Source organism: Falco cherrug, chromosome 4 (assembly GCF_023634085.1).
Source record: "Falco cherrug isolate bFalChe1 chromosome 4, bFalChe1.pri, whole genome shotgun sequence".
Classification (NCBI taxonomy): domain Eukaryota; kingdom Metazoa; phylum Chordata; class Aves; order Falconiformes; family Falconidae; genus Falco; species Falco cherrug.
The window spans coordinates 2,967,410-2,980,619 of NC_073700.1; the positions used below are offsets into that span (position 1 = coordinate 2,967,410).

General features: G+C 36.6%; 1 protein-coding gene across 7 annotated transcripts in view; it reads left to right on the top strand.

The window, feature by feature from the left end:
• Window positions 1-13,210, top strand: part of ATG7 (autophagy related 7) — a 122,574-nt gene that overhangs the window by 8,629 nt on the left and 100,735 nt on the right. For all 7 annotated transcript variants that reach the window (XR_008731919.1, XR_008731920.1, XR_008731921.1 and 4 more), the window contains exons 7-12: window positions 982-1,131; window positions 3,345-3,433; window positions 4,526-4,647; window positions 5,718-5,808; window positions 7,668-7,812; window positions 8,415-8,573. Coding sequence is in view for 4 of the 7 variants with exons in the window: in XM_055708228.1 (XP_055564203.1) it covers window positions 982-1,131; window positions 3,345-3,433; window positions 4,526-4,647; window positions 5,718-5,808; window positions 7,668-7,812; window positions 8,415-8,573 (756 nt within the window). In the remaining 3 variants the exon portion in view is untranslated. The remainder of the gene's footprint in view (window positions 1-981; window positions 1,132-3,344; window positions 3,434-4,525; window positions 4,648-5,717; window positions 5,809-7,667; window positions 7,813-8,414; window positions 8,574-13,210) is intronic.

Consider the following 13,210-nt stretch of genomic DNA (forward strand, 5'->3'; position numbering starts at 1 on the left):
CTGAATTCATTTGTGAATCTGACTTCTTTTAAAATCTTCACTTTTCTTACTTCCATGTGGATTTTTTGTATACCTTTTTTTATTATTATATAAAATCTCTCAGCTTAACATTAGTACAGCTTTATTCATTTAGATGCAGATGGGCAAACGGTTGTTGAACAGGGAGTTATGTTCATTTTAATTTTTATATACAGCTTGTTGAATATATAGCTACATTTTTGAAACGCATTATATTTTTAAGAAACTTTTTTAAAGGGCTACCCTCTGGGAGAGCTAAGTCATTAGTAATTACAAAGTTGTTAATAAAAATGCATGATTGGACAATAAAAATAAGTGGATGAGGAAGGGTGTGTTTTTAGGAGAAAAGTTAACACTTTTTTTGTAATTTATTTCATATTACAATGCAAAAGGATGAAAAGAACTTATTTGCCCTCGTGTGCCTTCTTGCTTTGACAAAAGTTAATGCAAAACTTTGAATGGCTTCTTAATGGCATAATAATCAGGGAGAAATGCTTAGTTTCCTTCTTCTCAGAAGACCCTCATTAGTTCTGTGGTAATAAATAGTGTAAAAATACCTGTCATGATCTAAAGACAGTGTTTAACTGAACACTGAAAATCCATGTAATGGAATAAATTGAATGGGACTCTGTTGACACTTTCTCTAAAAAAAGAGGGACAGATTTACTTTCTTATAAAGCTACTGTGACTATCAAATGAGATTTTTATCTGGCTTTAATTTTTACGGGTAGATCAGTTTGCGGCAATGATAATGATGCTTCTGTTTAAGTTTGCATTGACAAATGGTGGTTTAGCAACTTAATTTTTGGGTTCAGTTACTGTGGTCATTGTGGTCTTTAAATCTTCTGAATGTGCTGTATTCCAAGACTGGATGGGCTAGCCTTCCCAGATGCTAAAAACACTTTCTGTGGTTCTGTATAAGATTGTTAAAACTGTTGGTTACAGTTATCTTCTTGCTTTTAGATTCAGGCGCTTCAGAAAGCATATGATGAACTTTGCCAGAAAGAGGGGGTTACAGCCTTGCCTTATTTTTTAATCAAGTATCATGACAATTCTGTTGTGATATCTCTACTGAAAAAGTGGGATGATTTCTTCCGAGACCAAGAGGGAAAGGTAATGAGAATTTTATGTCTTTTTATAGCCTACAAATGTTTAATTTACAAATGGTTTGAAAAATGCCTATAATACTGAGCTGGGCACAAAGGTTGGCTGATGAATAGACTAGGTGAGTAGCTGAAGACCAGCAGCTTGGATCGACTTTTGTGTTAAGTGTCTTTAGTTATTACATAAAAGCCTAATTACATCAGATTAATGGTCAGATTGAAAACAAAATTATTTGTGCTTTGTCTGCTTCATTATCAAAATGGAAAGAGCAGAAATTTATGAGTTTGCATAGTGATTAAAGTTTTCCAACCACTTTACCTACAGTGATACAATAATGCAAAACATTTATTGTTTGTGGACTAAAACCTGGTACTCGTATTTTATGTATTTGTTGGTTGTGGTAACAATAATCAGGGAACACTGTATGTGAGTTTTCAACTTTTCATTGTGTGTTTTACCTCACGTACACGTTAAAACTTGAGAGCTTTGGATAAAAATAGCTGGGAATCTGTATATGATGAATGTTCAAGGTAGTGCTTTGTAATTTGAAAGATTGATGGATTGTGCACCAGAAGAGGCTGGGGTACTTTTTCTGTTAAATGCAGACACCATGCATGTCCTTTGAGTGTGAGGTGAGTACTATCCATTGCTATCAGTTAGGGAAGAAATACAGTGATACATGAAGCAGATGTCATCACAGCAAGAGTTGACTGGCTTGGTTGGCTTGTGTTTATGTACATTGAGTTCTGTTTAGGATCATGTTGCTCAGCTGGTGACATTTGCTAGGCCTTTCTGAATGCTTTACTGTCTATTTTTGGTGAACTTCAAACTTTTTAATCTTTCATGTCATTGAAGTGTTAGAAAATAAAACTGAGTTATGGTGAAGAGCTAGTAAGTGCAAAAATGTTTCCTTTTTTTTAAGGAGGCGTTGTAACACTTTATAAAAGTAATTTAGTTCTCTTTTACAGTACTCAGTCTTCAATTATTTTTTTGGTTTTCCAAATCTGTATTTCTGAAATGAAGACCTAGGTCCACAGTTCTTAGTAAAACAAGAATGTAAAGGTTGAGATTTTAAATGGTAGTGTAACTACAGTAATGGGCCACAGATAAGATTGTACTTAATTATATGGGGATGTTGTCAATATGAGAGAAATCTGCAATCATCTGGAATATATTTCTTCATTAACATTCACTTTGGAGGGAAACACTACAATTTTAGATCTGTCGGATAAGATTTATTGCATCAATACTGCCTGTAGAGTTTGTTTGTATTTAAGTAAGCCAGCTGAACTTGCTCCCCTGGAAGTAAAATATGTTTTTTCTGTTGCTGAGTGAATTTTCTGCTAGTTTATGAAACTGAATCAACTTACTGAGGGGTCTTATGCCTGCTTGAGTCAGCAGTTGCAAAACAGCAGCAGTGTATGCCTGGGAGGAGGGATGGGGAGTGGGCCGCTGTTTCTTCTATTTGCATCCATTAGATTGGCTCATTTGCATTTCAGACTGTTCTAGGGACACCTCACAGATGTGGCAGAGTTGTGACCAGACACTCTAGGCCCATCTATAGGCAAAGAAGCAGGAGGGAAGAGCTCTGTAGATGTGAGAGATACAGGTATCGCTAGTGATGGCTGAGTTCAGACTTTCAGCGTATCTAAAGGCAGGCAGTGGCACCTTTCTAATATCTGGATGTTTTGGTTCTGCATTGATTGTGAAGTAAACTCCTAGTTTAGATGCCTCAATTATGAGTATGGTATTACATTGGTTGAACAAGAGACAGAACGTCCAGTTCCTTTATTTAGGTCCCATTTTAAAGGTTGGCTTTACAAGGGATTATGCTGTTTTTTCCTTTGACTTGACATCTTGCTGGCCTGTCCCCTTTCACTTTTTGATCATCCCGAAAATCAATACAGAATTTTTTTTTGAGAGCAAGTCTTCAGGTTTTGGGCTTCTCCCATAATAGTGTGCTTAAGGAAGGTAATGAAGGTGCACATACTGTAGTGAAAAGTAAATGTCCATAAAGAAGCTAAACTGAACAAATCTCACAGCTGTGGCAGGTGCTTGACTGAAATCTCATGTGTCCATGTGTTAAACATTTGTAAATATGTAAAATGTGTGAGTAGGCCTTCTGTGTCCAGGAGTTTCAAGTTAAAAATGCCAGATAACTTTTACTGTGAACTGAATATCTGTATGGATAGATGACTTATTTAGAGCAATTTTATTTGCAGGTGACAGTTGGAGTTTATGATCCATGTAATTTATCCCACAATCCAGGATGGCCACTGAGAAATTTCCTGATCCTGGCAGCCCACAAATGGTATCTATTTTATTCTTTCCCACAAAGATTATGTATTGGTTGATATCAAATTAGGCATTTTTTTCCCCCCATGGCACTTTTCTGCCATCAGTCACCTGAGATGTAACTTTTAACTTTGACATGACTCACTTTTAGTGTTTCTGATTTTGTATATTATTTTGGTTTTTACTTATGTCAGTCACAAGTTCCTATTATTCCTGATCCCCACATGAAGGCATGTACCTGGAAATACATGCTTCAGACCCTGCCAATACCCTCTAGCTGTTTCAGATCTTGTTTAAAGTATTCTATGATATTATATAATAGTGCCAAGTAATAGTAGACCGAAATTTTGAAAACCAAATACTCTTAGGTTTTCTTGTAGTGTACCTCCTTGAATTTTTAGTTGAGTAGAAGTTGGGAAGACAGGACATAGTTTTACACTTAGTATTTGGCAAAAAAGTGTCTATTAAAATACCAAATAAATTTGAGTTGCTGTAACAAAATTGTAATTAATTTCCATTTTCATAGTTTTGGCATTAACATTTTTATTACAAAGGAAAGAGCAGGGAGAAGAAATGCTCAGTTAGATGTGGCATTTTCTGGGCTGCTAGCTGAACTGTAGCATAGAAGGATGTGTAAGTGCCCAGAGAGCTTTACACATTCTGGGATTCAGAGGTTTTTAGGCACTGAAGTTCTAATTGTTTGATTTGGAGATTTGAATCATAAGGAGGAAAAATGATACTATATTGCGAACTAGGAGGGTCTTGCTTTTGCTGTGGCAAAGTACATCATGTCACTGCACGTGTGCTCTAGTGTTTTCCTGCTTTTTATTCCTCAGTTACACAGTTTGTCCAGCAGCATTGTGTAAATGAGAGAAGACAGGCTGACAGTGTCACTTCTTTATTGTTTCACAACAAACTAGTCATATTCACATACTAAGCAATTGTTTTTATTTATACATGATTATAACAACAGTGTTCCAGTACTAATAGAAAAAGCCTTATTCAGAATCTGCCGGAGACTAAACCTGTGTGAAACAGTGTTTAAAAGCAGTCCCTTTCCTATTAAAGAAGTTGCATGTCCCTGTCTTTATCTTTTTTTAATTGGCAGGGGCAGCATCCTCCAGTCAGTTGAAGTGCTCTGCTTCAGAGATAGGACCATGCAAGGGGTGAGAGACATAACACACAGCATTATCTTTGAAATAAAACTTCCACAGAGAACCCTTGGCCCAGGTAATCCATTTTAAAAAACCGAAAAAAATCCTTTCCCATTTTTTTCCCTCTCCTCAATCGGTGTGAAGATGGGAAAAAAATTAATAATACTAAATCATTGCTTATGCTAAGTTATCTCAAATGCATTTTAAATTGTTTGAATTTCTGTTAAATGTCTATAAAGCAAATGGTTCCTTCTTCAAAAAAGAAAAAAGAGACCATATTTTATTTTTTTTCTCTTTATATTCTGTTTCTGATTTAAAAAAGAAGAGTCCTAGTGTCATACAAAATACAAAAGCCAGGCAATTAACCTCTTTTTTTTTCTTGTTAAATTTGTATGCAGGCCCTCAGCTAGAAAAAATGCATATGATAGTGAATTTATATGATGCAAACTTCCCTGTATATTTCTAAAATGATACAAGTCTGCTACAGAGTGGGAATTGTTTCTTCAATCCCATAGTGAGGTAGGCAGATGTATGTCCAAGCAATAAACTTGTAACATTAGAACATAATCTTAAATTCTGTCTACAGGACAGTATCACAAAATTTCTGTTTCATCCAAGAAGTTCTGAATACTTTGGTTATTTTATATATATATATATACACATATATATATAAAAATATAGTTATTATATAATTAGGATATATAATTCTTTACTGAATTTATAGATGGGGTCTAGGGAACGTGAAAAGATGGTTGAACTTTCAAAATATACTGAGTTCTGAATTACGGCTTTACTGAGTCTGAACCTACCGGTCTGACATTAAAGATCTGGAGGCTTGATGAGGCTTGCCATCTCTGTCCTAAATTTGAAGCAAGCTGAACAGACAAAAGCAACACATCAAACACCTGAGAGTAAAGGACTTCTCCAAGAAGCAGTGCTTTCAGTTGATGTAAACCAGCAAAATTTGTATAGCAACTTACACTAGGTTGTTAAGATGCAGATTATTTAAGTATAGGTTTTTAATTTGTTTGTTTTTTTCCAAGAAGGTTAAATCCAACAAAATTTCATTATTCTATCCTGTGATATTAAGGCTTTCATTCTTTCTTTCTTTCTGCCTTCCTGTGTTTTTTTTTTCATGTCAAACAGGTTGTCCCAAAGCTGTTGGATGGGAGAAAAACCCAAAGGGAGCCATAGGTCCAAGGATGGTGAATCTCAGTGAATGCATGGATCCAAAAAGGTTTGTTTATTATCTTTTCAGTTTCTATGGTTTTCTTTACTTGGGCTTAAGGCGTAACAAGTTGAAGTGTGAAGTTCAAGGACTATCTGTCTCTGTTAGGTAACAATATGCAGTAACATATACTGTGCATTGTTTGGATTGTCATATTGGAGGTAAGGTCTTTAATAGAGTGAGTGCACTGCCTGCAGCAGAAATGTTTGCAGTTTTTGACTCTAGCTTAAAATTTCAAATGCATTATATTTAAAAAGGAGTGGAATGTAGCTCATAGTGTTACAGGCCTGTGGTTTTCATAGAATTCTATAACTTGCAGGTTATTAAATAATGAAAATAAGCATGGAGGAAAGTTCAGCCTTTTGGAACTGTTACGAGTGTGACAGGAAAGAGCTCAGGAAACATCACCTTAGTGATTTTTATCATTCTGTACATCATGTATGGGCAATGGATTGAAAACAGCCTCATTGCAGAGCCTGTTGGCTCATCTGCTTTCACGGACTACATGTGTGTTCTTGACTTTGAAACACTGTGGGAGTGTGTTGATCTAATGATTTAGATTAACATTTTACTTACCAAGCTAAGCCATTTTCATCTTGCAGTTGTGGCAATTCACAGTATGTTCATAAGATATTAGAGAAGGTTCATTTGAGAGTTCTTAATTCTTTAAGCAAATGCTGTAAGTAAACTTGACCTTTACTTGTATGCATGCTCACTTCTGTTAATTCCCACAGAGACTGTTGGTAATATGCCAACCTTGGCAACTGCCATCTTAAATCCTCATTGAACAAAAAATTTACTGGATACTGCAAAAGTTTATGGTGTATAAGGGAATGAAACTGTCAGGAATCTGAGAACTGTGATGATCTGACATGATGGGAGTTTTAACACCCTCTGTTCTGACAAATACAAAGATCTGACACTAGGTTGAGCATGGATTTCCTACCTCATTTTCTTTCTAAAACTTTCAAAAAGAACTAACCATGTTTTTTAGGGGGCAAGTGTAATATTTCATGTTAAGGACAGATGTAACTGAATACAGGAAACCAGTTAATTTTAAAAAAGAACAAAAGGTTATGGACAGATAGTCTCTGTCTTATCATTCAGCATCTTGGCTGAGATGCTGTTTTTGTTTTCATGCTTGCATCATTTTGTTACTAAAATTTTAATTTTGGATTGTCACCTTTTTCAGAAGTCCTTAGAGACTTTTTCCAATTCGTAAGGAAATAAGTGGCTTTAGTAGATTTTATACCAAGTCCAGAGTGGCTAACTGACACCTTTTCTGTATATCCTAGCTTTTGAAAGAGAACACTTTCCTGCCAGAATTTCATGGTTAATAACCATGTTGTCAAATGTCTACAAACTTCTCTTTTTATTCTTGTTTCAATAGTGAATTGCTCTTTTGTTTTTGAGCAGTGCAGTCGGCTTTTATAAGAATGTTGATTAGCAGTGTTCAGCCAACACATTGGTTATAAGAGGAGGTTCCAAGGAGTGTCAGGAACTGTGTGTGTATTTATATAGAATGACTTTTGGCATCTGCTGTTTGCCTGTTTTTTCTGTGTGTCTGATTGGCAGATTGTTTAAAATTTTATGGTTAGGACCCATAAGAGCATACCGTATGTGTCACAAGCAAACAAGCAACCTAAAAAAAAGTTTTTCCTGAACTCCTTGCTATGCACTGTATCATTAGGTGGAAGTATGCTTGGGGGACTTTGTTTTTCATATTACCTGTATGTTGCATTGTTGAATTCTTTCTCTCCTTTAAAAAAAAACCAAAACTGAACTTCTTCAGTTGAAATAAAAGTAATTGGTTTGTTGAAGAAACACAACAACATTCAGAAGCGTGTTGCTATTTATTTCGTACATAGGTTAGCAGAGTCATCAGTGGATCTTAATTTGAAATTGATGTGCTGGCGGTTGGTGCCTACTCTTGATTTGGAAAAAATTGTGTCTGCCAAGTGTCTGCTTCTAGGAGCTGGTACACTGGGTTGTAGTGTTGCAAGGACCTTGATGGTAAGTCCTGAGTTAATCTTAAAAATAATGCTGTTTCTTGTAAATTCTGATTTTTTTTTTTTTTGAGCCGCTGCCATGGCACATAAGGAAAAAATTGTATTCTTTTGTATTAAAGTAAACATCAAACATATTAGTTGATATTATAAATTGCAGGAAAGAGGTAAGATCTGTAGCCAGTGGAAATAACTTGAAGTTCTGCTAATGGTAGAATAGTAGATATAAGATAATCTAAACAGAATAGTAATTTATTCTGAATTTACTTAAAAAGAGTGAACAAGAAATTCTGGAACAAATTATCAAACTAAAAAGATCAAATTCACAGCGAAGCACTTGAAGTAACTGTGCTGATGTTTGCTTTCAGGGATGTTTACCACATCCCACTGAATTCAGTAGGGTTTTAAGGGATTACTATTAGATGATATATTTGGACAGACCAAATTTTCTGTTCTTACTTTAGTGCAAGTATAACGTTGTTACTGCGAATAACTTCAAACCCTTGATCTTTCCAGAAAAATTGGACAAAACTCTTGAGTTTCTGATATTACTCTAAAGTATGTGGCTAAGCCCATTGTATTTGTTACTTAAATTACTTTCTCGTTTAGGGTTGGGGGGTCAGGAAGATTACATTTGTGGACAATGCGAAGATCTCCTACTCCAACCCAGTACGACAGCCACTGTATGAGTTTGAAGATTGTCTCAGCGGTGGGAAGCCTAAGGCACTTGCAGCAGCAGACAGGCTACAGAAAATCTTCCCAGGAGTGGTAAGATCAGTATTTCAAATGTGTTAATATGTCCCTTGGAAGAGAAACAGTGACTTTAAATAACTATTCCAAGTTCTAATAATTAAGCCTTATGAGTGGGAAAAATACTACACAGTTGTTGATTATTGACAAATTACAAGCATTGTACTTCAAGTACGCTGTACCTGTTAAACTTTATTATAGAGACAAAAATACTTGTAATAATGAATATAATTGAGGATCATTTGAATCATCTTGTAACTTGTTGGCGGTGAAGTAAAATTTTTTCCTGTCTAGTGTGTCCTAAGGAACTTTCAGTAGTGGCTGCTTTTAATACTGTGTTTTCCCACTTTGCTCTTAAATGTGAGTGTAGACATATTAGTTGCCTATTAGGGGTTCAGAAGGTCTTGAAGACACTAATAAACGTATTCTTGAGATTTCCTATTATGCTTTACACTCAAAATTTGCAACCTTATATAAGTTGCTTTTCTACATTAAAGGCAAATACTTTAACTTCCATAAAAGGGAAGTAATTCGTAGCAGCCTGGAAAAAATATCAGTGTTGGCCTTTGACCAAAGTACTCTTCTTTTTGGGAGCCTGGTTGTAATAACTTACTATCAAAATGAAGTAGTTGAAAGGGAACAAAAGACAATAACGATTTTTAAAGTTGTTTTAGAAACTTCATGGTGAAAGATCCACCAATGGCAGCCTCTATCCTCTTTGACTCCGGGGATGTGTATCATATATACATTATTCAGTGCACACGTTCAAACACACCTAATCTGCAATGCTGAAAACCAAGTAGGTTTAAAAACAAACCCTACAAATGTTTGCAGTTCTCCCAGTTTCCGTCTTCATTTGGGGAAGAAGTGATGTGGCCTATATAGACAGTGTCTCAGCTTGCTCTATCATGAACAACATTTTTTTAATACTCATCTGGCATGTGATAGAAGTCACTCAACTGTTTATAGTTCTTGTTTTGGAATTGAGGCTATCTTAGATTGGTAGCTATAGTTACCAGAGCTCAGCTGGCAAACAGTATCTTAACCACTTACATAGTAACAATAAGTCATGCATACTCGTTATGCAATTCTGTATTTAAAATGCCCCTGATTATGTTACCAGTCAAAATATTAAGAGTTACAGTGTGGTATATAGATTTTTCCATTATTGATGCCCAGCATTGTGAACAAGCTTTACAGACGATAATTTCTAAACATTTTTATGTTTGTTTAGTTTGACCCAAGGATTGCTCTGAGCTTTTGTTCGGCTTTTATCTGCATTGGTCCTATTATTATCTGTGAAATCAGTATCAGTACTAAGTAGTAGCTCAATAAATATTTGAATATCAAAAAATGATCCCCAGTATGAAAAACTGCTAAACACTTCACTTTCTGAATTTTTGATAAGTAAATCAGAAGAGACTCTCTGAAAGATCCTAGAATTTTATTTAACCTTGCTGCACTGTAGTGTTACTGTTACTTGGTGCTATGGCCGTGGTTTAACCCCAGCCGGCAGCTGAGTGCTACGCAGCCGCTCAGTCACACTCCCCCCTGCTACCTCAGTGGGATAGGGAGGAGAATCAGGGAAAAAAGGTAAAACCTGTGGACTGAGATAAGAACACTTCAACAACTGAAATAAAATAAAACAGTAATAATAATAATATACTCATAAATCATAGAATGGTTTAGGCTGGTATGAACCTTCAAGATCATCTAGTTCCACCCACCAGCCCAGGTTGCTCCAAGCCCCATCCAACCCAGCCTTGAACACTGCTGGGGATGGGGCATAAACAACTTCTCTGGGCAGCCTGTTCCAGTGCCTCACCACCCTCATAGTGAAGAATTTCTTTCTAATATCTCATTTAAATCTATCTTCTTTCAGTTGAAAGCCATTCCCCCTTGTTCTGTCGCTACCTGCCCTTGTAAAAAGTCCCTCTCCAGCTTTCCTGTAGGCCCCGTTAGGTACTGGAAAGTCATTATAAGGTCTCCCTGGAGCCTTTTCTTCTGCAGGCTGAACTCCAACTCTCTCAGCCTGTCTCCAAAGGAGCGGTGCTCCAGCCCTCTGTTCATCTTCATGGCCCTCTTCTGGGCTCACCTCAACAGATCATTGTCCTTCTTATGTTGGGGACCCCAGAGCTGAATGCAGTACTGCAGATGGGGTCTCAGGAGAGCAGAGTAGAGGGGGAGGGTCATGTCCCTCAACCTGCTGGTCATGCTTCTTCTGATGCAGCTCAGGTTTTGGATGCCTTTCTGTAATAGTTGTAATGAAAGAGAGACAAAAAGAGAGCATGAAATAAAACCCAAGTGATGCACAATATAACTGCTCACTGCCCACTGACCAATGCCCAGCCCCTCCCCCAGAAGCAGTTGGCCCCTTCCAGCCAGCTCCCCCCAGTTTATATATTGAACATGATGGTCTATGGTATGGAATATCCCTTTGGGTAGTTTGGGTCCGCTGTCCTGGCTTTGCCCCCTCCCAACTTCTGGTGTACCTGCTCACTGGCAGAGCATAGAAACTGAAAAGTCCTTGACTGAGAATAAGCACTACTTAGCAACAACCCAAACGTCAGTATGTTAATTATTATTTGCAGACTAAATGCAAAACACAACACTGTACCACCTACTAGGAAGAAAATTATCCCAGCCAAAACCAGGAGAGATAATAATTTAGTTATAGGACTATATAACAGTAGAACAAGTACTGAGAAGAAAGCATCAGTGCAGTGTCACACAGAGCACCAACATGATGTTAACTAGGGTTTGTGTCACATAATTTCTCGCTTCTTAAACATGAGAAAATGAAAACAGGAGTATTAAGAAAGAATGAATGGTTCATTTAGAAGGAATAAAAGCTGTTTGCGGAATCCTGAATGATACAGTTTTGCATGTAGAGATAAAGATCAAAAGTTAGTGTTACGAGTGGTGGTGTTAGAAATAACCAAGAAAGCAAAAGACCAGGCTGTACTATAGAATCTTGAGATTGTGAGGAGGCTTTAAAAAAAAAAAAAAGTTAACCTGGAGAAGAGCTCCCAGTAATCAGGGGGAACCAATAACAATGCTTTAGTGAGCCTGTATCAATAAGTGTAGGGACATTTGTTATACACAGAAAAAAAATAATTTCCTGTTCAGTAGTAGCATATACAATGTGCAACACGTACTGTAAGAATTTTTTCTCTACCATATGCCTCAAAGGTTGTGCATCTACCACTTGATGGTACCTCTACCATCTACCACTGTTTTTCTAGCACATTATCTCCATAGTATTATGCATTCTCTTTTGTTTCCTGGTGCCATGGATGGGTCGCATCTGATCAGCCTTCAGGTTATAAGAATCTCCAGATCCAGTAGCTTCACATCCAAACAGTCCCAAAGCACCAGGACTTTACCCAGGCCAATTAAAGGCTTATTGTCAGTCCCGTGCTTGGTCTGCTGCTTAAACCTCACCACTCTCACATGCCGTCAGCACGATATTAACTATTTGAACCAGAGTTTTTACTGTTAAGCCCTGTTAATTCTTGTTAATGCTAGCATGTTGTTTCTTTGTATATTTACTGATGGTCAAACATGATACCTCTTCTCCACAAATGTGAAGCTACTGGATCTGGAGATTTTTATAATCCAGCTGACTTTGCTAGACTTCTCAAAATGGAACTGCATTTGTTACTGCAGACTGCACTGATGCTTGTTATCAAAACCATATTTATCAGTCTAAATGTCCTTGAATGAAAAATTATTTGTCCTGGATTTTGAGCCCACTCATTTCTCTTATACTAAAGGAGTAGTCAAAGCTGTCTCTTGCTGTTCAGAAACTCACACAGTCCTTTCAAGCCCATGGGAGTCCAAGCAGTAATGCTGGTTCTGAAGGCATTTTTGAACAATTGGTTTTACATTTTTGTGCAGTTCACTTGCAGTTTAATTTACTTTCTTTGATTTCACTGTAATATTTTGCACACAAAATGCAGTTTCTCCTAGTTGACTTTGAAATGCTTGACTTTTCTATGTAAATTCTTTTATTTTTATTTTTTTAGTTTTACATCCTTTCTAGTTGGAAGAGAGTAACCACTTCATCATTGCAAATGAAACAAGAAATGGCATGGAGCTTTGATTTGTTCCATTCCACTTCTAAGATTACGATTAGCTGTAGCTTAGAGTTTTATAATATAAAAAGAAGGGAGTACTCAGAAATAGCAGAATTTATGGATTCACAGCCTGTTATGACAAGTAGGTAATGCACAGAGTCATTCACCTAGCTGCTGTGGAACTTAACTTTATTGACTGTCTTATACAGTCATTTTCTGAAGTATTCAGGCATGAAACTCCATTGTATTCAGCATTTTATCATCCTTTGTACTATATTGCATGAGGGGACCACTTTACATAGGTATTTCCAATAGAACAATTTAGTGATGGCAGCATCACATTTCTTGATTTTCTGTGTAACTTCCCATGGCACACTTCTGTTCAGGTTTAAATATATTGAGCACAGATATCTTCTGAGTGATCGGAGCCATGGTTTAACAAAAAAGTTGATAGAAATGTGAATGAAAATGGGGGAGAAAGTTATGGTAGCACCACAGATTGTAATATTTTGATGTCTGTTTGCTTTAAAAAAAAAAACAAAAAAACCTGAAACACAAGCAATGGATTCTCAAGCA